Below are 27765 nucleotides of genomic sequence, written 5' to 3'. Positions count from 1 at the left end.
GAGCGGAAACTTGCGAGGGGCCCCGGGGGCGCAGGGAGGTCTGGGAATTGTAGTTCGCAGTCCCGGGGCGCTTGTGCCCGGCGGATGTAGCCCGAGAAGGCGGGCGGAAACGGGACGCCTTCGATGCGGAATTCCTGGTAGAGGCAGCGGGTCTGAACTCCGGCGGCCTGAGGGGACGTGACGGGCCGAGGAAGGTGGTGCTGGCGGCTCCCGGAAGCCTCAGTTTCGTTAAGGAGGGCGCCGGGTGAACCTCACGTCTGGCTCCTCCATCATGCGTGAGCACCCAGGGGCCGGCTGCGGGCGCGGGGCCTAGGGATGATCTTCCCGGTCGCCCGCTGCGCGCTCCGCTGGCTGGAACGGCCGGGAGCCCGGACCTTGTCCCGCGCTGCCATGGCGGTGGCCTTCCGAGGCGTGCGGAAAATTCTCTGTGTGGCCGAGAAAAACGACGCGGCCAAGGGGATAGCCGACCTGCTGTCCAACGGTCGCATGAGGCGGGTAAGGAGGCGTATTTCCGATCAGCTGTGCGGGTGCGGGAGCCGACCCCACTTATCTCACTCCTGGGTCATTGCATTCGCTTCCTGTCTTTTCCCAGTGATAGGCATGCAAAAATATAGTTAAGACGCTTCACCCGTGTACTTGAAAACCTTGTGGCTCCTCGTCCACGGCAGCGGTTCCCAAACTTGTCTGATAATCGGAACCAGCTGGGGCGCCGCCTATTCTGTGGGTCTGGGGTGAGATCAGAGAAGTCTGTATTTTAACATTAGTCCCTGTGATTCGAAAACTCAGGTTGTTGGGAACCACTGAACAGAGTCCTTTAACTTGGAAGTCAAGCCCTGTCCGAGCATTCCCAGCTAACTAGCTTTTTGGGATTAGAGGGAAGCTCAGCCCTATTCCTGCTAGTACAAACTCCAAGAACAGGCAAGTAAGGGATGAGTATGTGTCCTAGACACACCGCAGGTGCTCAGGAAGGGGAAGGTAAAAGATTTTGTATACGATTTGGCACAGAGGCAGCAAAACTGTTCAGAAAAATCTGTCCAATTAAAGGGGATCATGAGGGACGCCTGGGTGGCTCAGTTGGTTAAGCCACTGCCTTCTGCTCAAGTCGTGATCCTGGGGTCCTGAGATTGAGTCCCGCATTGGGCTCCTTGCTCGGCGGGGAGCCTGCTTCTCTCTCTGCCTCTGCCTGCCTCTCTGCCTGCTTGTGCTCTCTTTCTCTCTTTGACAAGTAATAAATAAAATCTTTTTAAAGAAATAAATAAGGTGGATCGTGAAATGGTTTTCTGAAGGCCATTTCTAAGAGTATGGGGCAGAAGTTCCCTGCCCTTTTCTCTTTAAACATCCCAAGGTCATTAGACCTCCATTTCTAGCTCGTGGATAGTGGGAGCAAGAGCTGACATTGTGTCTGTAGAGTTCAGGCCCCTGACCCCTCACACGGAAAACTCCAGTAGCTTTCTCCCTCGCCTTTCACTCTTGAAATTTTCCATTGCCAAAGTGACTATAAAACACAGATACGACCCCAGTAATCCCCCACTTAAAACCTATATTGTTTGTCTCAATTGATGTAGAAAGCGCATTTGATAAAAATTTAATCCCCTTCATGATAAAAGGTATTTTTTTAAAATCCCATTACTAACTTTAGCCAGAGGGTGAAAGACTGAAAGCTTTTCCTCTGAGATCAGGAATGAGACAAGATTGCCTGTTTTCACCATTGCTATCCAAAATTACTAGAAGTTCTAACTAAAGCAATTAGGCAAGAAAAAGAAATCTGAATTTAAAAGAATTAAAAATATGTTTATTTGCAGACAACATAATCTTATAGAATAGAAATCCTAAAGAAGCCACAGAAGACCATCAGTGCTAATAAATTCAGCAAAGATCAACGCACACAAACTAGTAACGATGAACAATCCAGGAAGAGAATTAAGAAAACAATTCCGTTTACAATAGCGTTCAAAAATACATTGAGGGGGGCGCCTGGGTGGCTCAGAGGGTTAAGCCTCTGCCTTCGGCTCGGGTCATGATCTCAGGGTCTTGGGATCGAGCCCCCCATCAGGCTCTCTGCTCAGAAGGGAGCCTGCTTCCTCCTCTCTTTGCCTGCCTCTCTGCCTACTTGTGATCTCTGTCTGTCAAATAAATAAAATCTATTAAAAAAAAAAAACACACATTGAGAGGCGCCTGGGTAGCTCAGTTGTTAAGCGTCTGCCTTCAGCTCAGGTCATGGTCGCGGGGTCCTGGGAATCGAGCCCCGAGTCAGGCTCCCTGCTCAGCAGGGAGTCTTCTCTCTCTCCCTCTGCCCCTGCTTGTGTTCCCTCTCTAGATGTTTCTGTCAACATAAACAAATAAAATATTTAAAAACAAACAAACAAAAACACCCACAAATTGAAAACTACAACCTTCTTTGTGTATACAGTTTTTTCATGTTTTTTTTTAATATGAATAATGAGATAATATGAATATGAGAGAGAAATCTTTTTTTTTTGGACAGAGAGAGAGAGATCACAAGTAGACAGGCAGGCAGAGAAAGAGAGATGGGGAAGCAGGCCCCCCACTGAGCAGAGAGCCCGATACAGGGCTTGATCCCAGGACCCAGAGATCATGACCTGAGCTGAAGGCAGAGGCTTTAACCCACTGAGCCACCCAGGCGCCCCCAGAAAGATAAATCTTAATCTTGCGGTGCATTTAGCGTCAGCAGTGTGACTGTTCCTACAGTGCACTTAGAGAAGGAATTGGTGTTTGTTTGTTTTTTTTTAAACAGCGTGGACGACACTGCAAAAGAAAGCACAAAAGCTATGTTCTTGGTCCACCAGGCGGTTGTTGTTTTTTTTTTTTTTCTTTTTCTTTTCTTTCTCCAGACTCCAGAAATACTATAATTTGGGACCATCCACCCTTCCCTGAGCACCTCACACAAATGGGGACTTGCACATAATTGCGTTCCATCCTCAGATGGGAATTATTGGGGGGCAGGTTTGAAATGCATTTCACATCCTCGAGGCTAACACTGGGAGAGGAGACCACCTGGATGCGCCCTGTTGTGGGGTCACATGAATGTTATCAGACAAGTTATTTCTCTTAAAAAGTGTATCTAGAACAGTGGTTTTTTGTCTGCGTTCCCAAGAGACCCGAGGGACAATGGGTGTGCGCACCTTAGGAATTACTTGGGGCTAGGCTGGGGAGAAGGTGAGTAAGCAGACTTGTTATATATCAGGGTCTATATTACTGTTTGTTAAGGAATGCTTCAGAGCTTTCTTAAAAAGTCAGAAACCACTTTCTTGGGGAAAAAAAGCTGCAGACACTGCTTCTGATAAAAAAAAAAGAAAAAAAAGCCAGAAACTACTGATTAGACAATTTCTAATCTCTATTACTAAAAGGCTTAACTAGCAACTAGAGTTTGTAAAGGGGAATTTTTTTTCTTGGTGATATTGGCAACCAGTGAACTCTTAAGTATCCGATACTAAAGTAAATTCCCTCTTAAAATTTGTCAATCTGGGGGCACTGGGGTGGCTCAGTCAGTTGAGCGTCTGCCTTCGGCTTGGGTAGTGATTTCGGGGTCCTAGGATCGAGCCCCATGTCTGGCCCTCAAGCAGGGAGTCTGCTTGAGAGTTCTCTCTCCCTGTGCTCCTTCCCCTGCTCATGTGTTCTCTTGCAAATAAATAAATATTTTTTAAGGATTGTGATTATGCCTCAAAGGGAACCTCATTTAGTATTCCACTTAGAAAAATTCCACTCAAAAAAATAGTGAGACAGAGGAGAATCTTCTCGACACTGACCCTTATTGGCCCTTGAATATTTTTCCACTTCCCAGTAGGCCATTTTCTTATCTTCTGCGTAGTGTTGGTGCAAAACTCACATTGTAACTTCTTTTAATGTCCCTGTGGAGGAATGTGGGATCTACTCAGAGAGGGTCTTAGTCATCCATGATTGCAAGCTGAAGAATTGTTTTATAGACTGGGTTCCAGTTCTGACTGGGGCTCGTAGTATCACTGGATTTTTTTTTTTATAAAGATTTTATTGATTTATTTGAGAGAGGGAACACAAGCAGGGGGAGTGGAGAGAAGCAGGCTTCCTGCCGAAAACGTGGGGCTTGATCCCAGAACACTGGCATCATGACCCAGGCCAAAGGCAGACACTTAACAACTGAGCCACCCAGGCGCCCCAGTATTACTGGATTTTAGAGCCAGAGGAGAACCCAGAGGTAACTTTATTCAAAAACAAATTGATGTTCATAAAAGCGAACGACTTGCTTGTGCTCACAGTTGTCAGGTATAATTGGACAGCCAGAAATTAGTACAAGTATATGGGGAAGAAGGAGAAAATTGTCAAGAGAATTATGTCCTAATCCTTCTTCTGCCTTTAATCTGTGATACGACCTTGGACACTTCCATTCTCACTTACGAGAAGATGTGACTTTAGCTGACCTCAAGGTTACCTTCCAGTGTAAAAACTCCGTGGACTCTACCAGTCGTTCTTGGAACTGTTTCGAGGACCTACTTCATAAATGGTCTTAGTAACGTAGCCTAGTTTTTGTCTTTAGGACGTACTTTAGGATGTACAGTCTTACCGCTTACCAGTGCTCTGTTTCATCTTTAAGGCTGAGGAATCTTTTGTTTTCAATCGATCTATTATATTTCTGTTTTGTTATAGAGGGAAGGATTTTCAAAATTCAACAAGATCTATGAATTTGATTATCATCTATATGGCCAGGTAGGTGCTGTAATATTTCTCATATAGCTGAAGTGTGCTTTAAGATCCCTGGGCCATTTGGGGTACATTCTGGAGTTTTTCATTGTGGCTATAAAAAGGGTAGCTGTTTACTACACGTCGTCCCTGAATTGTTTCTGTATTGAGTTACTCGATCGAGAAGAATGACCCTGCCGCTGTAGAATAAGTCACAATCTTTTACGAATAATGACCTAAAGATCCCTAATGACAGGTGACCGTTTTATAATTTGTAAGGAAGTCACTTTTTAATTAAATGTGGTCCCATCTCTTTATAACAAGAAAGAAGCCAATACACAAGACTTTGAGGAAACTTTAAATCCCATCCAAGTCATCCAGTGCTAGAATCAGAATGGTGATTGTGTTACTGTGGCATTTGGCTTCAAAGATAATGTATTTATGTTCATTTCTTATTGATCAGCTAGGTTTGGTTTTATTTTTTTAATGGACTTTTTTTTTTAAGAGCCATTTTGGGTTTTTAGAGCAAAATTGAGAGGCCAGTAGAGAGATTCCTTATAGAATTCCTGTCCCACCCCCACCCGCCCACCCCCGCCACACACACAAAACACACCACCAGCTCCCCCAACCCCATGATCAACATCACTCACCAGAGCGATGTATTTGTACCATCGAACCTACACTGACACATCATAGCAGCCAAATCCATACTTTACATTAGGGTCACCTCTTGGTACCGTACATTCTATGGTTTGGATGAAAGTGTAACGTGTATCCGTCATTATAACACCATACAGTTATTCCCACTGCCCCTAAAATCCTCTGTGTTCCGTCTGTTCCCTCCCCACTCCCCACCAAGGCCCTGGCAACCCCCCGCCTTTTTTTTCTTTAATAGACGTTTCTCCCTTTTATTTGGATGATTTGGGAAGATACAGTTGCTAGGAGACTAACTCGAATTTTGTTATCGTTCAGAACGTTACCATGATAATGACTTCAGTTTCTGGACATTTGCTGGCTCATGATTTCCAGATGCAGTTTCGCAAATGGTCAGTACAATTCCCGGGGGAAGAACTTTCTGATTATTACATAAGTTGCGAAATGCTACAGGAATTTTGAGGCGTGTCGATCTCACTGCAGAGCTTACAATACTCGGGCGACTGTCTCGGTCCTTTCGGGCTGCTTTAACAAAATGTCATCAACTGGAGGGGCTCGTAAATGACAGAAATTTATTTCTCCCAGTTCTGGCAGCTGGAAGTAGGAGATCAGGATGCCAGCTCGGTCAGGTGAAGGGCTCTCTTCCCATTGCACTGCTGACCTCTCACTGTGGCCTCACCTGTAGCAGGACCTAGGGAGCTCTGTGAGGCCTCTTTTCTAAGAGCACTAATCCTGTTCATGAGGTACCATCACCCTTGTGACATCATCACCTAGGAGAGTCCCCACCTTCTAACACCATCACACTGGAGTTAGGATTCCAACATGGGAGTGTTGAGTGGACAAACTATAGAGACCACAGCGGTGGCCTAAGATCAGCTGAACCATTGTGAATTTTGCCATACTATTAGAATGAACAACCACTCGGAAGTGTATTTCCCTTAAAATAGCCAGACCTGTTTCACGTAGCCACTGGATTACATTTATCCTGTTGCAGACATGCACAAAAGAGTTCCAGAATTTCTTATAGGCCACTCCTGTTGTCACAGAAAGCGGAAAATACTTTGTGCAGAGGGTAGTAGCCTTGCTTTTACCCCTCTGGCGGTCTCATGTGGGACTTTTTCTGTTGGGGGTCCATCCGGGAGGACTCTGGAGCAGTTTTTTCTCATGAAAATGGGGGACTTTCTGTTCCGTGCTGAGGTTGGATGTGTTCTGTTTTCATTTCTTTTCTAGGCAGAGCTGCAATCCCCTGGTCCTCTTTGAAGCAGAAATTGAAAAGTACTGCCCGGAGAATTTTGTAGACATCAAGGTAGGATGTTCTGGAAGACGTGTGGTGCTGGAGTTGAGCAGCTTCGAGTAGAAAATAATTGACCTGTGATTCCTGTGTTCAGAAGGCATTAGAATTCAGAGATCAAGTTTCCCACCACACTTAATACCATGATTTTATTTATTTTTTTAGCATACTTTTTTTTTTAAGATTTCATTTATTTATTTGACAGAGAGATCACAAGCAGGCAGAGAGGCAGGCAGAGAGAGAGGGGGAAGCAGGCTCGATCCCAGGACCCTGAGACCATGACCCAAGCCGAAGGCAGAGGCCTAACCCACTGAGCCACCCAGGCGCCCCTTTTTAGCATGCTTTTTAAAGATTTTATTTATTTTAGAGAAAGAATGTGAGTTGGGGGAGGGGGCAGAGGTAGAGGAAGAGAAAATCCCAAGGAGACTCCCCACAACGAGTGTGGAGCCCCACTCTAGGGTCGATCCCACAACCCTGAGATCACGACCTGCGCCGAAACCAGGAGTTGGATGCTCAACCAACTGAGCCTCTCAGGCGCCCCAGTACCATGATTTTAAAAATTACTCCCACTTATATAAATGAAGCCATTTACACTACGTAGCCAAGGAACTAAAGTAAGCCTTTTTGTAGTAGCGGTTGTTTAAATCCTGGGGATAATACTGTTAAGTGATTAATCCTAGACTCTAGCCCTTACTAGCATGGAGAGACAACAAGGTGTGAAAGGTCAGTTGACAGCAAGTTACAAGTTCTCAAGCACTCAGGGTACCTGTAATTAGTTCACTGCTGACTGGGAAGCCTTCTTGGGGTAAAACTCAATTTAGGGATTTTATTTTATTTTACCAGAACATTATCAGAACCGTGAGAGTTACAAGTGTGTGTTAGAACGGAGTTTCAGGTTTTGTCAGACTAGGGTAGTTGTATTAAACCCTCAGGCTTCTAGAAGCTCACTTACAGGTCTGTGATTCTGAGCTGGAGGATTGTACTAGTGGCCTTGGCATCCTTAGAGGAGGTAAGAGCAGTGTCCCAGATCTCTCCGTCTTGCCAAGTTGCCGTATTCCAAGAACATCCCTAATCTTCGTCCAATCTCTTTAGCATAGAGGTGTCAAGTGATTGCAGTTGTGTTCTCACTGCTCTTTCTCCACTGGGAATTTCAGAAAACTCTGGAACGAGAGACTCGGCAGTGCCAGGCCCTGGTGATCTGGACCGACTGTGATAGAGAAGGTGAAAATATCGGGTTTGAAATTATCCACGTGTGCAGGGCTGGTAAGTGCTGTGGCTTCCGAGTTCCTGTAGTTTGGGACCACAGAAGTAGACGGTTCCCCTGCGTGGACGGGCCATGGCTGAGTTCCTCCCCAGAGAGTCTCCCCCTCCCCCGGATCCATCAGTTCTCCCCAGCTATGTGCCCCGGAGCAAGTTACTAAACTCCCAGGAGCCTCGGCTTTCTGGAAAGTCTGGCCAGTCTGACACACAAAGAATAATTCTAGAATGTTGTGTTTGTTTGTCTGCTGTATTCTTTGTACAGTGCCTGGATGTTAATACATACTTATTGAGGGACGCCTGGGTGGCTCAGTTGGTTAAGCAGCTGCCTTTGGCTCAGGTCATGATCCCCAGCGTCCTGGGATCGAGTCCCACATCGGGCTCCTTGCTCTGCAGGGAGCCTGCTTCTCCCTCTGCCTCTGCCTGCCACTCTGTCTGCCTGTGCTTGCTCATTCTCCCTCTCTCTCTCATAAATAAATAAAAATCTAAAAAAAAAAAATTGTATTAAAAAATACATACTTATTGAAATGAACTTGAATGACTCTAACAGGACCAATGATTTCGGATAACATAGAGGAAGTGATGCACAGCCCATTCTCAGACTTCAGAGAGTAAACGGTTTCCATTTTCCCGAAATATGTTTGTGTTGAAAGCTGTAATGACTCCTAAGAATTTAAGTACATTAACTTTCAGGGATAGTGTAGGCGTCCTGTGTTATTTCCACGCTAGGACATGAAATCCCCCCCCCCAGGATCTTTTAATTGACAGCATTTTAATTTTCCATAAAAGTCTAAGAGAGCCGGTGAGATGAGGATCCTGAGAGGCTCACCAAGAGAAGAGCTGAAACTCACTTGAATTGCTAAAATTCACACCACTGTTAACATTTCTGACAGCACTAAATTTAGTGGTCATGGTGAAGTTTTCCTCTTTGGTGGCTAGCGTGCTGTTTATTTAACCTAATCAGAGAATTGGGTGCCTCACAGCATCTCGAGATGGTTTACCTTCAATTCAAGGTGGTTTAAGAAAAATGAGCCTTTTATGCTGGGACGGCCCCATGATTTGACTTTGACCTTGGTGACTTCCACAGTGAAGCCCAATCTGCCGGTGCTGAGAGCCCGTTTCTCAGAGATCACCCCCCGAGCCGTCCGGGCGGCCTGTGAAAACCTGACGGAGCCCGATCAGAGAGTGAGCGATGCCGTGGACGTGAGGCAGGAGCTGGACCTGAGAATCGGTGAGCCGCTGGCGAGCTCCTTTGGGGGTCCACGTGGTCCAGCGGGTGTCGGGTTATGGAACTGAGAACGAGGTTTCTGTGTAAGCACGTGCAGCTGGCTTTGCCCTTGCAGTCCCCCATTTTCTCCTTCCTTCTTCCTCCCTTTGTAGGAGCCGCCTTCACTAGGTTCCAGACCCTGAGGCTTCAGAGGATTTTTCCCGAGGTGTTGGCAGAGCAGCTAATCAGTTACGGCAGCTGCCAGTTCCCGACCCTGGGGTTCGTGGTGGAGAGGTTCAAAGCCATTCAGGCTTTTGTGCCGGAAATCTTCCACAAAATTAAAGGTAAGGCTGGGGGAGTTGTTTATGGAGCCCAAAGGCCCGGGAAGACCCGGGAGTATAAATGGTGCTAATATGTAAGTCTTTCAGCCTTGCTATCCCTCCTCCCACCCATTATGGGGTTCAGAATCCACTTAGTTTTCTTAGAGACCCAGAATATTCCCAAAGCAATGTTTCGTATTCTTTTGGACTTTTACTGCAATGTACTTTGTCCTGTCTGTCCTATCATGTGGCTTCTGTAAGTCACGGCCTTCCTGTTCGTCTGTCCCCAATACAGTAACTCATGACCATAAAGATGGAGTTGTAGAATTCAACTGGAAAAGGCATCGTCTCTTTAACCACACGGCTTGTCTTGTCCTCTACCAGCTGTGCATGGAGGTAAGAAATATTTGGAATTTTAATGATCTGGGAAGACCGTTCTGCAGGTTCCCAAGCCGCTCCTTCTCTGTTAGTGGAGGTGATCCTGCTCCGTTTTCCCGCTGAACCAAAGCTTTCTGCTTGCTTCTCAGGATATCATTTTTGGGGAACCAGTAAGACTGGAAGTCCGTAAAAACAACGCTAAACAGTGTGAAAGTAAAGAGTCTGTAGACCTTTTAGATAAAGTCAGAAAGTAAGAACTGTATAGCTTCAATCTATCCCTGCAGTAGAATGCTGTCATCAGAGATAACTCAGAAGCCTCTAGACCAGTCTAGAACAAGAGATTCCTAGAGCTGAAAGGGGTTTGGACAGCATCTGGTCCAGCTCCCTCTTCCACTGGTCAGATGAGGAGATCTAGAGAGAAGAAAGTCACAAACAAACAAGTGAATTTCCTGCAGGAACTGATGCTAGCAAGTAAAAGGGTAAAGGAACAGAGCCCGGGAACAGGGACGGGACTGTTCTCAGCGTGTGGTCATGGAAGGCCTCTCACAGTGAAGGTGCAGGTGATTAGCAGGAGGCGGCCAGCCACAGGAGGGCCTGGGGGGAGCACGGGTCAGGAGGCAGCAGCACGTCAGAGGGCCACTGGCCAGTCAGCGGCCAAGCTGCAGCCCTCAGACCCATCGTCTATGCTGTGACGCTGATGCTGTCTGGCCAGCGCATACTTGCCAGAGTTACCAAGGTGGCTGCATACACTGGTGTCAAGGAAAGCTCAGACATCTGTACTTGCATGAGTCACGTGTGCCCCCTTCAGGTTTATGTCTGTTTGGTGGGGGGGGATGGTAACTTGTGAGCACCTGCTACAGTGCCAGACACTCCGTATGTTATGTAATTTGATTCAATCTAGATGGTGCCTGTGGGTGTGGTGGTACTGTCCCCACCTTTCAGGTGATGCACGAGGATGTGAGTAACTTGTGCCCAGACACTCTGCAGCCAGTAAGGAGCAGAGCACGGCTGGATCCCAGGGTATCAGACTCTCCAGCCTGTTCCGCAGACCGCACTGCCTCCCAGGAGTCACGCTCCACACTGCACCACCCTTTGACCCTTGAGGTCACACAGCCACCCTGCACGTCTGTGACACTGTGCATTTATTTATTCTATAAAAGAGAGCTGTCCTTTTTCTCCTTTACTGGGATATGGTGCAGGAAAACCTAGCCAGTTGGATATTTTGAGTTCCTCGTAAAGAGCACCTGGACCCAACTCCCATTTGCAGAGAAATACGGATTTTGAAACACAAATGTCCTCATCGATGAATCAGTTAGGCTGAGCTCTTTGTCCGTTTGTAGTCTCTCTCTTTTTTTTTTTTTTTTTCGTTTGTAGTCTCTTAAAAGTGTGAAGTTGGGCAGAGCTCCTGGGCCGCTCAGGCGGTTAAGCATCCAGTTCTTGATTTCAGCTCAGGTCAGGATCTCGGGGTTAAAAGGTTGAACCCTGCATCGGGGTCCATGCTGGGTGTGGAGCCTGCTTAAGATTCTCTCCGTCTCCCTCTGCCCCACCACACCCTGCTCGCTCTCTCTCAAAAAAAAAAAAAAAAAAAGTGCGAAGTCAGTCTGAAGATTGAGTTCTCCAGGGGCGCCTGGGTGGCTCAGTGGGTTAAGCCTCTGCCTTCGGCCCGGGTCATGATCTCAGGGTCCTGGGATCGAGCCCCGCATCGGGCTCTCTGCTCAGCAGGGAGCCTGCTTCCCCCTCTCTCTCTGCCTGCCTCCCTGCTTACTTGTGATCTCTCTCTCTCTCTCTCTGTGTCAGATAAATAAATAAAATCTTAAAAAAAAAAAAGATTGAGTTCTCCAGCTTGTAGTGTGTAGTTTTTCCTAATTCTAACTTGGTATTACTCTGAATTTTAAAGAAAAAAAATCTCCACTGCATGCGTAGATAGGAAACAGTTCTTCGGAGACACACCGGCTGCTGTGAGGGCTGGTGCAGTCGCCCCTCAAAGCCTTGGTTTGAGCGGGAAGGGGTGATGTCTCCACCATACTGTGGGCTACAAGCCGACCTGCCTCGAGGTCCTCTCACGCCCAAGCAGGGCCCTCTGCTGGTGGTGTCCAGAATGGTGAGCTGAGGCTGTCCAGGAAAGCCGGAGAAGGTGCACCAACAGGTTCATATGGCCTCTGCTTTTTCTGGCTTCTAGGATCCCAGGGCAACCGTGGTGGAGGTCAGGTCTAAAGCAAAGAGCAAGTGGAGGCCTCAAGCATTGGACACTGTGGTATGTTCCAGAAGAGTGCGCCAGGCGTGCAGGAGCTCTGACTTCCCATGGTTGGGACCCGGTGGCAGGAAGCATCGCCCTTCACGGGGCCGTGCAGGGAGGTGCTTGGGAAGAACAAAAACCCCGAAACAGGGCCCACTTAGTCTTCTAATGCTAGGTTTGTTTGTTTGTTTGGTTTTTTTTTTCCCCCTAAGTTAATAAATGCAATATAGCTGCTTTCTGTGGGGTTTGGGAAACAAAAAGAGAAAGACACATCACCCCTCTGAGTGTCTTCCTGTTTTTTTTCACACGGGTTGTGTTTTACATTGTTGTAATTGGAATAGCTTGTTTTTTTTTCTGCCTAAGCATTTTTTTTTAATGTTTCTGCATAATCTGTGTAAACATCATTTTTAAAGATCTGCATTAAGAGCCTACCTTAAAAGCAACAGAGTTTTTCAAATTTTGAGATCCAGGAAGAGCCCTCCAAGACATAGCTTGGAGTTAACTACCGTGGTGGGGGGGTGCCCTTTCCCAGTGACCACTTTGCAGGAAAATTCAGAGTATAGTTTCTGTCGGGATTCACTCTGGAGATTGAAAATACAGAACAAGCAGCTGAAAGAAGCGTGCAGGGACTGGTGGGCAAGGTGTTCTTTATCTGTGACGTGTGTGTGTGTGTGTGTGTGTGTGTGTGTGTGTGTGGTTGGATCGACAAGGGGATAGTTATGGATTGATTTCCTATAACAGACGTAAGTGTAGTATTCCTCACTGGCTAAGTATGCCTTGACATATAGCCAGCAGCACTGGTGGAATGTCCCCAAGGGCAGAACCGCCAGTTACCTCCCAGAGTTCTTGAAGAATGGTACTCATTATCCAGGAGAAGTTACTAGGGCCCGGGTGGTAGTCCCAAAGTGTGGTTCCCAGGCTACCTGTATTAGAATCTGTGTATTAGCTGGCTTGCTGAAAAATGCAGATTTCTGGCCTCAATCCCAACCCTCCTCTGTCAGAGTCCGGGAATCTGTTGGCTTCCTGGGTGATGCTTGTTTTTCTGCCCATCAGATCTGCCCGGCAGGCCGAGAAAGCTTCCCTCAGCACAGTCTTTCCCCCTCTGTGCGACAGCAGCTGGAGTGACAGGCCAGGCATTTGTATAGATGAGTTGTGTGGCGGTGTCGTGCCTTCCGACTCCACAGTACACCCTAACTTGCCTGTGACACGTTTAACAGGAACTTGAGAAGCTGGCTTCTCGAAAGTTGAGAATAAATGCTAAAGAAACCATGAGGATTGCCGAAAAGCTCTACACTCAAGGGTAAATATTCCACATTTGGGAATAGAATTCAGTGCATCTTTGTCAAGGTGAAATATTTTATTTTTTTAATTATTTTTTTGGAGGGAGAAAAGGAAGAGAGAGAGAGTCTTAAGAAGGCTCCACACCAGCGTGGAACCCAACACACCCCTGAGACAGTGATCTAAGCCAAAATCAAGAGACAATTAACTGAGCCACCCAGATACCCCCCCCCTTTATTTTATTTTAATTCTTAAAAGGATTTTATTTTTAAGGAATCTCTACACCCAACATGGGGCTTGAACTTACAACCCTGAGATCAAGAGTCACACACTCCACCCCTGAGCCAGCCAGGGGCCCCAGAGTAAAACATTTTAGAGCTTACGGGGAAATACAGACTGTCTAGACATCCCCTGAACTCCGAAGTAGAAGAATTTTGACGCTGGGTTCTCTGATATGGAAAAGGCATTTCAAAATCACTTCCTAAAATAAGAGCCCATAGAGTAAATTCACATCCCACCGTTGACTTCTCAGCAGCTGGCCCCAGGGCCTTGGCTGGTGGCACACAGCACCTTTGGGAGTCGTTTCCCATTGTACACTGTCCGGGGATAGTGTGGTCCACACTAACCAGTGTGGCAGCTGCTCACAACAGGGGGCTACTGAGCACTTGAAATTGGAGTAGTGCTCATTGGGACGTGCTTTAAGTGTAATATACACATTTGGTTTCGAACACTTATATGGAAACAAGAACGTAAATGATCTCATTAATGCCATTTAAGTGGCCAACAAAAAAATGTTAAATTACATGGAGGGTCCACATTATGGTTTATTAGGCAGCATTATTTTTTTTCTTTTTTATAGCATTTATTTTTTAATTTTTTTTTTTTTAGTGATTTTATTTATTTGAGAGAGAGAGGGCTCATGCCGAGTGGCAGAGGGAGAAGCAGACTCCCTTTTGAGCAGGGAGCCCAACCTGGAACTTGATCCCAGGACCCTGAGATCATGACCTGAGCTGAAGGCAAACACTTAACCAACTGAGAGCCACCCAGGCGCCCCAGCATTATTCTTTCTGTGCTCAAAGCAAAGTCATAGAAGTGTGCTTTGTTGCCGCCATCGAGGCCGTGGAGGTCTCTGACAGAGCAACGATGCATCAGGCCGGGACTGTGTCCCCCGCCACACAGCCGCTGGTGGGCCGAGCAGGAGTGTGTCCCGCCCCGTGCCGCCCCTCTCACTTATTCTCTGGCTTCTCGGAGTGTCTTTAGCAAGCGACCCTGCTGTTGCTCACCCCACTGGGGGCCCCTTGTGAGAACTTCCCTTAGCAAAGGGAAGCTAGGTTGCCTTCAGGTGAGCCCACTAGGGCAGATGGGGCACAGCAGGTGTCTCTGGGGGTTTCCAGTCTAATTCAGTTGTTTCCAGAGCAACTGTAGCAATTTCTTCTGTTTGTTTGCCTTTGTTCTAGGTACATCAGCTATCCTCGCACTGAAACAAACATTTTCCCCAAAGACTTGAACCTGACCGCGCTGGTGGAGCAGCAGATCCCAGATCCACGCTGGGGCGCCTTCGCCCAGAGCATTCTGGAGCGGGGTGGCCCCACTCCACGCAATGGGAACAAATCTGACCAAGCTCACCCTCCCATCCACCCCACCAAATACACTGGCAGCCTGCAGGTCGGTTTCCCCAACTCCTGCCTCCTGGAACCCAGCAAGGGGAAGGGGAAGCAAGGGGCCAGTAGCACTTGAATATACTCTGTGGGCTCTTACTTTAGGAACTAAGTTATTTTGAAACAGCTCTCCTGTTTTAGCAAAGAGACGTCAGTGTCAAAATTCTGCTTCACCGTCCCGCTTGGCTTCCCTGAGCCCCCCCACCCCCACCCGGGGGTGAGCTCTTCTCTGTCCAGCCCCACTTCCTGCTCTGTCAGACCCTCCCCAGCGGGCTGGGCGGTTCCCCTTCCCCGTGCCCTTGCACAGCTCCCACGGGGCCCCCACAGAACTGCTTGGTCTTCTCGGCCCCTCGTTAACTAGAGGCACCCCCCCACCAGCCGCCTGGGCCGAGTTCCACTGCCGTCCTGACGCAGGTGGCCTCCTGTCAAGGGCCAGTAGCGGCAGGGCTTTGAGGCAGCCCTGAGAGACCTCAGGCGTCTCACCTGTGGCCCTTCCTCGGCCGGAGGGATGCGCTCCGTGAGGCTGAGCTGGTTGGGCCGATTTGCAGGCTTAGCGCAAAGCTAAGTCCTGTCTGGTCTTTGTTTCCTTCTTTTATTAATACGCACTATTCTTCTCTGGCTTTAAATGTGATGATATGTTCATTTTATCATATGCTAAGAAATTCAAAAGATTATAAGGAAGAGGCATTTGCCGTTGCCCATATGCTGAAGTATTTTCAAGTACAACACTTAACAATTGCATAGATGTACCATAATTTATTTTGCCAAATTTGTTCTTTAAGAATAAATTGCTTCCAGCTTTCTGAGCCGTGATGACAGTTAATGTTTGTGTGACTGATCGAGCCTTACTAGGCCCTTGATTACTTATTTGGTAGAAAATCACCACAAACCCTGGGAGCCAGGGCTGCCGCCTACAACTTTCCTGTGTCTAATATACAAGGGGTCTCTTGTTAGCTGTTATGCTTTTTTCTCGTTTTCTCCTTGAGCTCGGTTTAAAAAATAAAAATGGGGCGCCTGGGTGGCTCAGTGGGTTAAAGCCTCTGCCTTTGGCTCAGGTCATGATATCAGGGTCCTGGGATCGAGCCCCGCATTGGGCTCTCTGCCCAGCGGGGAGCCTGCTTCCCTTCCTCTCTCTCTGCCTGCCTCTCTGCCTACTTGTGATCTGTCAAATAAATAAATAAAATCTTAAAAAAAAAATGGGTTTACATAAAAAGATTAGCCCGGCACTCTGCATGGGTGCAGGAACTACACAGGAGCCCTGTGCCCTCTTCTGTGCAGAGCTCGAGGCAAGAAAGTGGTGCAAACCAGGCCAGATTACCACCAGTGAGGCTGTGGCCCTTGGGCGGTAATATTCTGGAGCGAGTTGCAGACTCTTCTCTTGTCTTCCTAGGGAGATGAGCAGCGACTATATGAGTTCATAGTGCGCCATTTCCTGGCCTGCTGCTCCCAGGATGCTCAGGGCCAGGAGACCACCGTGGAGATCGACATCGCGCAGGAACGCTTCGTGGCTCATGGCCTCGTGATTTTGGCCCGCAACTATCTGGACGTGTACCCGTATGACCACTGGAGTGACAAGGTAATAAAGCGCAGGCCCAGTCAGAGGTCAGAGTTCACGTACCCCGTGGGCCTTTGGGGAGAGGGGAAGACAGTCGTGTTCCCAGCCCTGGTGCGGTATGCTGGAGCAGGGCCATGCTCTTTGAAATGGCAGTTGTCTTTTGCCTCAGTGCCACGAGGAGTGATCGGACTGACGCTTCTGCTGCTCCCTGTAGACCCTCCCTGTCTACAAGAGAGGCGCCCGCTTCCAGCCCAGCACGGTGGAGATGGTGGACGGGGAGACCAGCCCACCCCAGCTGCTCACCGAAGCCGACCTCATCGCCCTCATGGAGAAGCACGGCATTGGTCAGTAGCCTGTCGCCCTGGTGACCAGTGGCTCTTGTACTTCTGGTCTTTGCAGCAGCTGTGCCATAGGTGTCCTCTTCTTCACCCCCTCTACAGCTGAAGGGAGGCTCATTTATTTAGGCGGGGGGGCCGAGGGAGAGAATCCCAAGCAGACTCCACTCAGTGTGGAGCCCAGTGTGGGGCTCTGTCCTGTGACCCAGAGATCGTGACCTGAGCCAAAATCAGGAGTCAGACGCTCCACCCACTGAGCTAACCAGGCACCCCACTGTACAAGTTATTAAAACCTTGGTCTGAATAAGTCCACACTTACGCTCTTAACCTCTGCTCCACGCCAGCCGGATCAGGACGTGGATGTGTCCCAGAACTCGGGGGTCTGGACTGAGAGCACCCTGGCCACATCCTGTCCGTGGACTCAGGATTTTTGGCCCATGCAGGGGTTTTTTTTGTTTTGTTTTGTTTTGTTTTAGATTTTATTCATTTATTTGTCAGAGAGAGAGGGAGAGAGAGCGAGCACAGGCAGACAGAATGGCAGGCAGAGGCAGAGGGAGAAGCAGGCTCCCTGCCGAGCAAGGAGCCCAATGTGGGACTCGATCCCGGGACGCTGGGATCATGACCTGAGCCGAAGGCAGCTGCTTAACCAACTGAGCCACCCAGGCATCCCTATTTTTATTTTGAATAAGGTACCAACATCTAAAACTTGAGGGATTCCACATAAACGTCTGTGTTTTTGTCTTGGGAGGTCTGGCAGCCCAAGCCTTCCCTCCCAGGTGGAAGCAGTCGGTTGAGTTGGGGTGACAGCTGTCTCTTCTCACTTGGCTTCTCTTACTGCTCGTTCCATGCCAGGCCCCTGTGGCGTCTGGGTCGGCCACCCTGCAGCTAGCCACAGGTGGCCATGCTGTGAGTATTTGTTAAAGCGTTTCCCCTAATTGTTTAGAAATTGAAATGAGGTTAAACAAGAAATTGGGCCAGAATTGTTTTTCCACAATAGGTCCCCTGGCCCCCAGTTTACAAGCGGGTCCCTTGTGACTGATCTGCCCCTTGTCCATTTTTATCATGACGCTGAGGATCGTCTCTGCCAAACCTAGTTCAGAGAGGCAGCAGCGTGATGGAGAGGGAAGTGCTGGGAAGGGGAAGTGGGGCTCCCTGGGCATATCCCGGAAGCAAGCTGTTCCCCCTGGGGCATGGCCCCCTCATGACCCATTAGTGGCTTTTGTCATTCTGGGACTTCGAATGAAGGGCCCCTTCTGGAATCTGGTGGCTGTTGTCACGCTGTCCAGAGAGCCTGTCTATTTAAGTCAAATTAGAGTTTGTGTGCCCATCTGGATGTACTCATTAAAACCTCGGTCTAGGCCCTGGGACACAGTGAAGTATAGGGCCTAGGCATCCCCTTCCCACCGTTTCCATCAAGGGTTCATCTCGCAGGAGAAACAGATGAAAGCGACACAAACACAGCCTGCTGGGCTCTGCAGGGACTGGACAGGGACCTTGAAACCTCACAGTAAGAATTCCTGGGGACTGAGCCGGCCCGGCACAGGCAGAGTCCGAGGGGGCACACAGGGACCGGGAGCACATGTCCTTGTGGCCGGGGCAGACGGGGTGGTCCCAGAAGGCGAGGCTGGAAAGATGATTGCAGCCCAACTGCAGGGCCTGGCACGCTGGCCTGAGGGGCTTGGGTGCCGGCCTATGGCTCGCAGAGAGCCATTTAAGATTTCCGAGGAAAGGAGCAAAGAGAGCTACATTTCTTAAAAATGTTAGCGGCGTTGTTGAGACGTAGTTCACGTACTGTACGATTCACTGATCTAAGATATACAGTCGGTGCTCAGTACAGTCGCAAAATCATGCAGCTATCACCTTAATTAATTTTAGAATGTTTTCATCCCCTCAGAAAGAAACACTGTATCCCTTAGAAGTCACACCCTATTTCCCCCTTCCCTCCCATCCCTCCAGCCCTGGACAACCACTGATCTTTCTGCCTCTAGATTTGCCTGTTCTAGGGGCGCCTGGGTGGCTCAGTGGGTTGAGCCGCTGCCTTCGGCTCAGGTCATGATCCCAGGGTCCTGGGATCGAGTCCCGCATCGGGCTCTCTGCTCAGCAGGGAGCCTGCTTCCCTCTCTCTCTCTCTCTGCCTGCCTGCCTCTCTGTCTACTTGTGATCTCTCTGTCAAATAAATGAATAAAAAAAAATCTTTAAAAAAAAAAAAAGATTTGCCTGTTCTACACAGTTTGTAGACGTAGAGTGATAAAGCATGTGGCCTTCTGTAGCCGGCCTCTTCGACCACGTGTTCTCAAGGCACACGCTCATGGTAGCATGAAGCAGTACTTGCTTCTGTTCTGTTCAGTTCCCATGTGTGCTGATACCACATTTGGTTTCTCCGTTCATTGGTGGATGGACATTGGGGTCATTTCCGGTTTGGGGCAGTTGTACACACTTGTGTGGAGGTTTGTGTGTGGATGGGTTTGCGGTTCCCTTACGTGGATAGACCTGCTGGGTCCGGTGGTCACTCTGGGTTTATGTTTTGAGGAGCCTCTGGACCGATCTGCACGGGGGCTGCCCCATTTTACACTCCTCCAGCCACGCACGAGGGTTGAGGTTTCCACGCATTCTCGCCAACGTTTGTTCTCTGTGCTGTTTGCTGATGCTTCACGCCCAGTGGGTGTGAAGTGGCATTTCTTCGTGGTTTTGATTTTATAACCCCTCAATGACAACTCGTTTTCAGAGATCCCTACGGCCACAGCGTAAGAAAGGGGTTGGGTGGAGGATAGGACCAGAAAGGCAGCGGCCGAGCACGTTGTCCTGATGCAGAGGACGTGATGTGGGCTCCAGCCATGGCTCTGCCACACAGAGCAGAGGAGAAAGACATAGAGGAGGCTCATTGCTGGCGTGGACAGCTGTAGTGAGTGAGCGGGCATGAGGGGAGATGTGGTTGCTGCGTGGGCCCAATGCAGTGGAGGAGTCCAGGCAGAGGAAGGTACCCATGGGACAGCAGGGGCAAAGTTTGCATGGCCTTGAGTAACCGGAAGTGGCTTTCAGGGACCGATGCCACTCACGCGGAGCACATCGAGACAATCAAGGCCCGGATGTACGTCGGGCTCACAGCGGACAAGCGGTTTCTCCCGGGGCATCTGGGCATGGGGCTCGTGGAAGGTGAGCAGGAACTCGAGGTGGGTGGTCTCGGAGCCGTGCGGCTAAAGCCCCCGAGGGGTGCCGCGCGGGGCCCCACGGAACACTGCTTTTCTCCCTGCAGGTTATGACTCCATGGGCTATGAGATGTCCAAGCCTGACCTCCGGGCTGAGCTGGAAGCTGACCTGAAGCTGATCTGTGAAGGCAAGAAGGACAAGTGGGTGGTTCTAAGGCAGCAAGTCCAGAAATACAAGCAGGTTTTCACTGAAGCGGTGGCCAAAGCTAAGAAGTGAGTCCAGACCCCGCCTGCCTGCATGCGAGGTCCTTCAGCTCTGCCTCCTGGGCCGTGACCTTTCCCTGAGCCGGGGGAGCGGATGGGGCCGATTCAGCGGAAAGCAGGTGGTGGGCCCATGGGTGCTTGACTGTCCCCCAGCCTGGTTCGCCTCCTGCAGGGCGGTCCACGTGCAGCTCCTCCCCCTTCCGGTTTTCTTCCTGAGTCCTTTTCCTTCCTGGAAAGCCGTGTCAGCTTAGAAACGGTGAGCAGAAAAGTCTGGGCCAGTTATCCCAGGCACCTGGCTCTAGAGATGCTGTCCTCTGGATTTTAGTTCTGTCTTGAGTTAACAGGCACACAGTCCCAAGTCCGTAAACTCAGGGCTGCTGTACGACACTGTCCTGTGGAGTGTGTGGAGGTGGCCATGTAGCAAGCAGTATGCGCGCACGCCGTTAGGAAAACACCTTTTCTGCCTGTGCCACCTCGGGAAAGAAATGGACGAGCCAGGGCATCTGGCTGGCTCCGTTGGTAGAGCGCATGACTCTTGATCTGGGGATTGAGGTCAGCCCCGGGTTGGGGGTAGAGATTACTTAAAATCTTTTAAGATTTTATTTACTTGTTTGTTTTTAGAGCCCGAGAGAGAGTGCACACGAGCACGCATGCAAGGCGGGGAGGGACAGAGGGAGAGAGAGGATCTCGAGCAGACTCCACACTGTGGGTAGAGTCCCAACACGGAACTTGAGCCCAGAGATCAGCAACTGAGCCGAAATCAAGAGTTGGGCGCCCAACAGACTGAGCTACCCAGGCGACCCCAAAATAAAATGTTTTAAAAAAGAAACAGATGAGCTCGTTTAAATGTAAACCCAGACAGACACTTCAGGAGCACGTGCAGGGACTCTGTACAGTTTTGTTTGATGTGGGGTGTGATGAAGCAGAAGTACCTGCGTGTAGCTGGGTCCCTCCTGGGAGCTGCCGGGGGCCAGAGAGGAGCCAGGGCTGCTTGGCCGACCCAGACGTGTCTGCCTCTGTTCTCTGCATCAGGCCTGTGGTGAGCAGCCAGCTGCTGTCCCTGGTCACACTCAGCTTGTGTGCACATAAGAATATTGTAGCGGCAGCTGGGTGGCTCAAATGGTTAACACATCTGCCTTCGCCTTGGGTCATGATCCCAGGGTTCTGGGATCGAGCCCCACATCAGGCTCCCTGCTCAGTGGGGAGTCTGCTTCTCCCTCTTCCTCTCCCTCTGCCCCTGCTCATGCATGCATGCTGTCTTTAAAATAAATAATATCTTTATTTTTAAAAAAGATTTTGTCAGAGAGAGAGCACACAAGCAGGGGAAGCGGCAGGCAGAGGGAGAGGGAGAAGCAGACTGCTTGCTGAGCAGGGAGCCCGACGTGGGGCTCGATCCCAAGACCCCAAGTTCATGACTCAAGCTGAAGGCAGACATTTAACTGACTGAGCCACCCTGTCATCCCAATAAATAAAATCTTTAAAAAAAAAAAGAAAGAAAGAATATTGTGAGTGTTTTGCTCTTTCTTCAGATTGGACGAGGCGTTAGCCCAGTACTTTGGGGAAGGGGCCGAGGTGGCCCAGGAGGAAGCCATCTACCCAAGCATGCCGGAGCCCATCAAGAAGTGTCCACAGTGCAACAAGGACATGGTCCTCAAGACCAAGAAGAACGGCGGGTCAGTGCCCAGCTTGCACTGCACGTCTGCTTGCCCAGCACTCGCTGGGTTGGCTGGACATTGTCATTTGTATCGTTATTTAACGGCGGGCTTGCTCTGCTGCTGGACTAGGTATTGGAGAGAAGGGTAGCTGACCTTGGAGGCGTCAGGTGCCCTGGGATTCAGAGGAGGTGGGGGATGATGGTGCTGCCACGTCCCTTGTGGATAGGACCTCGCCTACCCTGTGCGCTTCTGCCACACACCCAGGTTTTGTGTTCCAAAGCAGATTATTTAGCTACTGTGCCCCTATTTTCTTTTCTATAAGCCTAGGGCACTGCTATCTACCATGGGAAGGGTGAGGATTTGGTGAAATGTGTTCAAAGTCCTGGTCAGGAAAGGCAGAATTTGATCCTAGGTCCTCCCACCCATTCATTACTCCGACCCCTTTGGGTTCCCTGACTACCAACATGTCACTGGCCCGGGCGCAGAGGCGGCCAGCCTGGCTCTCAGAAGCCAGAGCTTAGTGGGCCTGACCTGGGGCTTGGGCTGCCCACTAGCACAGAAGCCAGTGCCGGGGCGGGCTTAGCACAGTGCAGGGTGGCCCGTGTAAGTACTTAGCCACGGGCTGTGGGGTTAACTCATATGTGCTCCAAGTGCTTGGTCACCCGGGAGATCATCCTGGGGTATTTCCCACTCCGGGGGTTATCTGGCAGTTTCCATTTCTGACTTTGTAGGTTTGCTGTTTGAGTAATTGGGGTTTGAGGTTCAGTGGGCTGGTTTTCCCTGGTCCAGTCATGCCCAGGCACACTCAGAGGTTGTTGTAAATCGTGTTCCCATTGGCTTCTCTGGCTTTAACGTTCGTGACTGGAAGCCATAAACCATTGGCCGAGAACAATGTGGTTCAGGTGTCAGGAGGGAAGACCCCGTCATCAGACAGCGAGGGTGCTGTTCCCAGCGCCCCCACCCACCGTGCCTGCCTCCTTAGGCAGGTTTCCAGACTGCCCCCTGCCTGTTTGCCCCGCTGTGACCTGAGGACTGTTGTGTGGGGCAGTCAGAGAGCGTGTGAGAGCGCACAGCCCGGAGCCTGAGCGGAGCCCTTGGGGCTGGGCCTTGCCATGGCCCAGGAGTTGGTTGGTAGGTTGCTGGTTTCTAAGTAGAAAACAGAGTTAGCAATGGCGGTTTCTTTTTCTTAGGGAGATGAAAAATAAATGCAGGCCAGTTTTGCTTAGTCATTCAGTACCAGTGACTGCATATATCCATTCATATGTTCTCCAAAAAAGTGAATGTGTCCTTTAATCGGCCGGCGAAAAGCTTCCTTGCCAGATGGGCAGCGTCCCAGGAATGTGTGTTTCCTGCGGTCTGGTGGCTCCGGCCCAACCCCGCTCCCTGTGCTCCTTCCCCAGGTTCTACCTCAGCTGCACAGGCTTCCCAGAATGCCGGTCAGCCGTGTGGTTCCCCGACTCTGTGCTGGAGGCCAGCAGGGATGCGAGCGTGTGTCCAGTGTGTCAACCACATCCGGTTTACAGGTGAGCAGGGCCCCTGCAAGGCTGTGGGGTACTCGCCATGCTCAGCAGCAGTTGCATTGGTGGTCTTGGATCGGTTTGGGTCCCATCCCTGCCTTTGTGGTGTGGAAGCTGGGCCTGGGGGCAGGTTCTCGGGCAGCTCGGGAGGCGCCTGCCACGCATCTGAAGAACCATGAGGACGCCCTTTCCCTGACCTTTCCAGCTAGATTGCTGCCCATTAGGCTCTCAGTAAGTGAATATCCCGCTGTCGGATAGCGTTTCCAAGCTCCTCCCAAGAGCCCAGAGCCCTCTGTACTACTGGTTCTCAAACCTTTCCGTCATATGACCCGTACACTCTTAAAAATCATTAAAGAAGGAACCCAGAGAGCATTCATTGTGGCTTAAGTTTATCAGTACTACTGTATTCTGCATTAAGGTGGACACATGTTTGTTTTTTGTTTTTTTTTTAAGATTTTATTTATTTGGGGCGCCTGGGTGGCTCAGTGGGTTGGGCCGCTGCCTTCGCCTCAGGTCATGATCTCAGAGTCCTGGGGTCGAGCCCCACATCAGGCTCTCTGCTCTCTAGGGGAGCCTGCTTCCTCCTCTCTCTCTGCCTGCCTCTCTGCCTGCTTGTGATCTCTCTGTCAAATGAATAAATAAAATCTTTAAAAAAAAAAAAAGATTTTATTTATTTGACAGAGAGAGATCACAAGTAGGCAGAGAGGCAGGCAGAGAGAGGGGGGAAGCAGGCTCCCCGCTGAGTGGAGCACCTGATGAGGGGCTCGATCCCAGGTCCCTGAGATCATGACCTGAGCTGAAGGCAGAGCCTTAACCGACTTGAGCCACCCAGGCGCCCCAAAGTGGAGGTATTTTAAAAAGGTAATTGCTGGGACACCTGGGTGGCTCAGTTGTTACGTGTCTGTCTTTGACTCAGGTCATGACTGAGGCCCCCATCGGGCTCCCTGCTCATCAGGAAGCCTGCTTCTCCCTCTCTCACTCCCCCTGCTTGTGTTCCCTCTTGTCACTATCGCTCTATCAAATAAATAAATAAAATCTAACAATTGGTAAATAAAAACGTACTTGTAAATTTTTATAATATGCATGCTAACATAAATAGCTATTTCGACCTATTTCTAAAGCAGAAAGATAAGAAAATGCCTACTTGCAAAGCAGAAAACAGAAAGGAAACGTTTTCCATCTTTCTGAGTCTAGCATCTGGCTCGTTAGAGACTGTTGGCTCTCGTGTCTGCTCCCAGTCAGTCTGCTGGGCTGGTTCATGGGCTGTAGCCTCCGGCAAACTCATGCATACAACATGGGAGGACGAGAGCACAACAGATGTAACTTCTTAGCCTTATTACAAAATAGTTCTGGCCTCACCAGGAGGGTCCAGGGGCCCAAGAACCACTGGTTATAGGAAGTGAACCTTTCCGAGGTTTCTGGCCCCCACTGAGCAGGGAGCCCAACGTGGGGCTCAGTCCCAGGGTCCCGGGATCCTGACCTCAGCCGAAGGCAGACGCTTAACCAACTGAGCCCCCCGGCAGCCTGAGCTGTCTGTTCTGGAGATCAGTCAGGGTCTCGTGTTTCCTCTGTCTCCACTCTGAGCGCTCTCGACACCCGGAGGGGCTCATGGCTGGCAGGTGCCTGGTGGGTGCAGCCCCCTATGGACAAGGAGAAGACGTTTGCGGCTGGTAGTAAGACTTTCTCTCATCTTCTGGCCCCGCTAGATTGAAGTTGAAGTTCAAACGCGGCAGCCTTCCCCCGACCATGCCCCTGGAGTTTGTCGGCTGCATCGGCGGATGCGACGAGACACTGCGGGAGATCTTGGACCTGAGGTTCTCACGGGGCCCTCCCAGAGCTTCCCAGCCAGCCAGCCAGCCCTCGAACTACCTGCAGGCTAGCCAGTCCCTGAACAGAATGGACAGCGCCCCCTGGATGCCACCCCCGCCTGCCACTGCTGCGGGGGGCAGCAACTCAGTGACCTGCAACTGCGGCCAGGAGGCCGTCCTGCTCACTGTGCGGAAGGAGGGCCCCAACCAGGGCCGCCAGTTCTACAAGTGCAACGGCGGCGGCTGCAGCTTCTTCCTATGGGCCGACAGCGGCCCCCCCGAAGCTGGGGGGCCGCCCTCCGCCACCTCAAGGCCCCCTGGTGGCTCACTGGGCCGCCCGCCTGCCACAGGGGACCACCGGGGCTGGTCTGGCCGACCCGGGGATGACAGTGGCGGTGGCGGTGGCGGCGGCGGGGGGAGCATGTCCTGCCTGTGCAGCCAGCCTGCCGTCACCCGGACTGTGCAGAAGGACGGGCCCAACAAGGGCCGCCAGTTCCACACGTGCGCCAAGCCCAGGGAGCAGCAGTGCGGCTTCTTTCAGTGGGTGGACGAGAACGTGGCTCCAGGTGAGGCAGGGGCTTGGCTCCTGGGCCAGGCAGAGCCCCGAGGCGGGGGAGGGAGGGAAGAGGGCAGGGGTGGGGCGGGAGGTTCCAAAGGAAAGGCTGGGGCAGCTCCTGGAGCAGCCTGCCGGTGCCCGGCGGTGTGCCAAGAACACCCACTATGTGTCTTTACCACCATCAGCTCAGCACCGTGAGGCTCCTGAAGGCCCAGGGAAATGAGCTGCCTGTGCTTGGGGTCTCATAGCCACGCGGCCTGAGGTCGGCCTGACCCCACAGCCCTGGGCTCCTCTAGCCTCCATGGGCTCGGGAGGTCCTCGTCATCGGCCACACTCCTTCAGATGCGGAGCCTGGCCCTGGGGATGTCTGGGAACCTGCTCGGGGTTCCACAGCCTGGGCCTGGTGCCCCAAAACCAGATATGGTGAGAATTGCCCCCAGACATTGGAGCAAGGTGGATAATGTACCCAGAGGCCCTTGGAAACGGTCCCTGCCCACTCCAGTGCATGGCAGACGCTTAGTTCATGTGGCAGAGCGGCTGAGAGGCCTGGTGGGAGCTTTGTGGCAGAGCCGGGCCCAAAGCGTGGCTGTAGAACCTTGAACAGAGGGCTCGGCCTCGCGGCCTCACAGTTTGCTCAGTAGGATGAGCACTTGCTTGCCTTTTTCAGGGTTCTTGTCTTTTAAAAGTCATTAGACAGTCTCAGACTATGATTCTGACATACGAGCTGCTAGCTCCGAACATACAGGAAGAACCCAGATGGCTTGGTAAGGCGCAGGGCTGGCTACCGGGGCCAGCAAGGGGCCGGAGACGGCGTCACTGTCATGACAGGCTCACGCTCAAAGCGTGTGGGATGTGGTCTAGCCTTGCACTCCCTTCAGGTGCACAACATTCCCTTGTCCCCTGTTGGAAGGAAGCATTGTCTGACCTCCAGGCCAGCTGATCAGTTGTCCTGGGTGACAGGGCAGTCAGAAGTAAGAGGTCTGTTTGAGGCCTGGAAGGATCCAGAGCTCAGTGACCTTGCACGGAAGGTGGAAAGCAGGTGTTGGTCACGGGGTGTTGCCAAGTGGGTGGAAAAGAGGGGCATGATGTGACGGCACTACTTTTCTTGCCAGGGTAGTGATTGTGGCCCAAAGGCTCCGGGTTCTTTAGGGAGTGGCGTCGGGGCCCCTGAAGGTGATAGAAGAGAAGGCAGCCTGGCCTCTGGGTGGTCGCGGCCACACAAAGGCTGGGGGGGACACTCTGCCTCCTCGGTGTGTCTGTTCTGAACTCAGCCTTCTCCTGACTCTTCCCACAGGGACTTTCAGAGCCCTGAGCTGGCCGGGAAGCAGAGGAGGAACCCAGGGGCCAGAGGCCAGAAGCAAAAGAGCCCGGGCTGGTTCCACAGACATGGGGTCCATGCCCAAGAAACCCCGGAAATGCAGCCTTTGCCACCAGCCTGGACACACCCGTCCCTTCTGTCCCCAGAACAGATGAGGCAGGGGAGGGAAGAAAGGGCCGCTTCCTCAGACCTGCCCCTTTCTTCTCGGGAATAAGCTATTTTCACTAGAACCTTCCCTGCCCTGGAGGCCTTGAGGAAAGCAGTGGCTTTGGGAGCCTGGCCTGCCTGTGCTGGGGAGTCAGGATCCAGACCCCGCCTGGAGAATCCGTCTCAGGCGGATGGTGACCCTCGGCCTGGGGCTCCACGCTGCTGGTGCCGCGGAGCATTGAGCGGCGGGCTGAGAGCATTCTTCGCTGTGGCCTCCGGGGCTTTCTTCCCTTCTGGAAGGTTCCCTCGAGGGACCTGCGCACCTGGTCCAGGCTCGGGGCGACCCGGATGAGGTTCCACTCACAGACATTCTGAGAAAGGAGGGTGCAGTGCGAGAACATGGCTCTTGTCCTAAAATCGTGTCTATTGAAGAAGCTTTGTTTTTCTTTCTCTAGACACCGCTGCGGCCAGGACACAGCTCATGTGCCTTAATAAAGAATCCTGCTCTCTG

At 50.9% G+C, this 27765-nt stretch overlaps 1 protein-coding gene across 1 annotated transcript; it reads left to right on the top strand.

Annotated features, from left to right (window-relative positions):
- The first annotated feature begins 55 nt into the window (after nucleotides 1-55).
- Nucleotides 56-27765, top strand: LOC111139250 (DNA topoisomerase III alpha). The gene is made up of 19 exons (XM_022491470.1): nucleotides 56-495; nucleotides 4642-4701; nucleotides 5647-5720; nucleotides 6559-6634; nucleotides 7774-7882; nucleotides 8964-9107; nucleotides 9257-9427; nucleotides 9699-9799; nucleotides 11961-12035; nucleotides 13235-13317; nucleotides 14753-14960; nucleotides 16344-16529; nucleotides 16723-16852; nucleotides 19883-19996; nucleotides 20097-20262; nucleotides 21783-21926; nucleotides 23309-23431; nucleotides 25132-25799; nucleotides 27084-27765. The coding sequence occupies exons 1-19, from the start codon at nucleotides 316-318 to the stop codon at nucleotides 27260-27262; spliced, it is 2991 nt and encodes a 996-aa protein (XP_022347178.1). The 5' UTR covers nucleotides 56-315; the 3' UTR covers nucleotides 27263-27765.

This window comes from Enhydra lutris, unplaced genomic scaffold (assembly GCF_002288905.1).
Source record: "Enhydra lutris kenyoni isolate GAN:26980312 unplaced genomic scaffold, ASM228890v2 scaffoldscaffold97, whole genome shotgun sequence".
NCBI classification, from domain to species: domain Eukaryota; kingdom Metazoa; phylum Chordata; class Mammalia; order Carnivora; family Mustelidae; genus Enhydra; species Enhydra lutris.
This window is presented reverse-complemented; position numbering and strand designations above follow the sequence as displayed.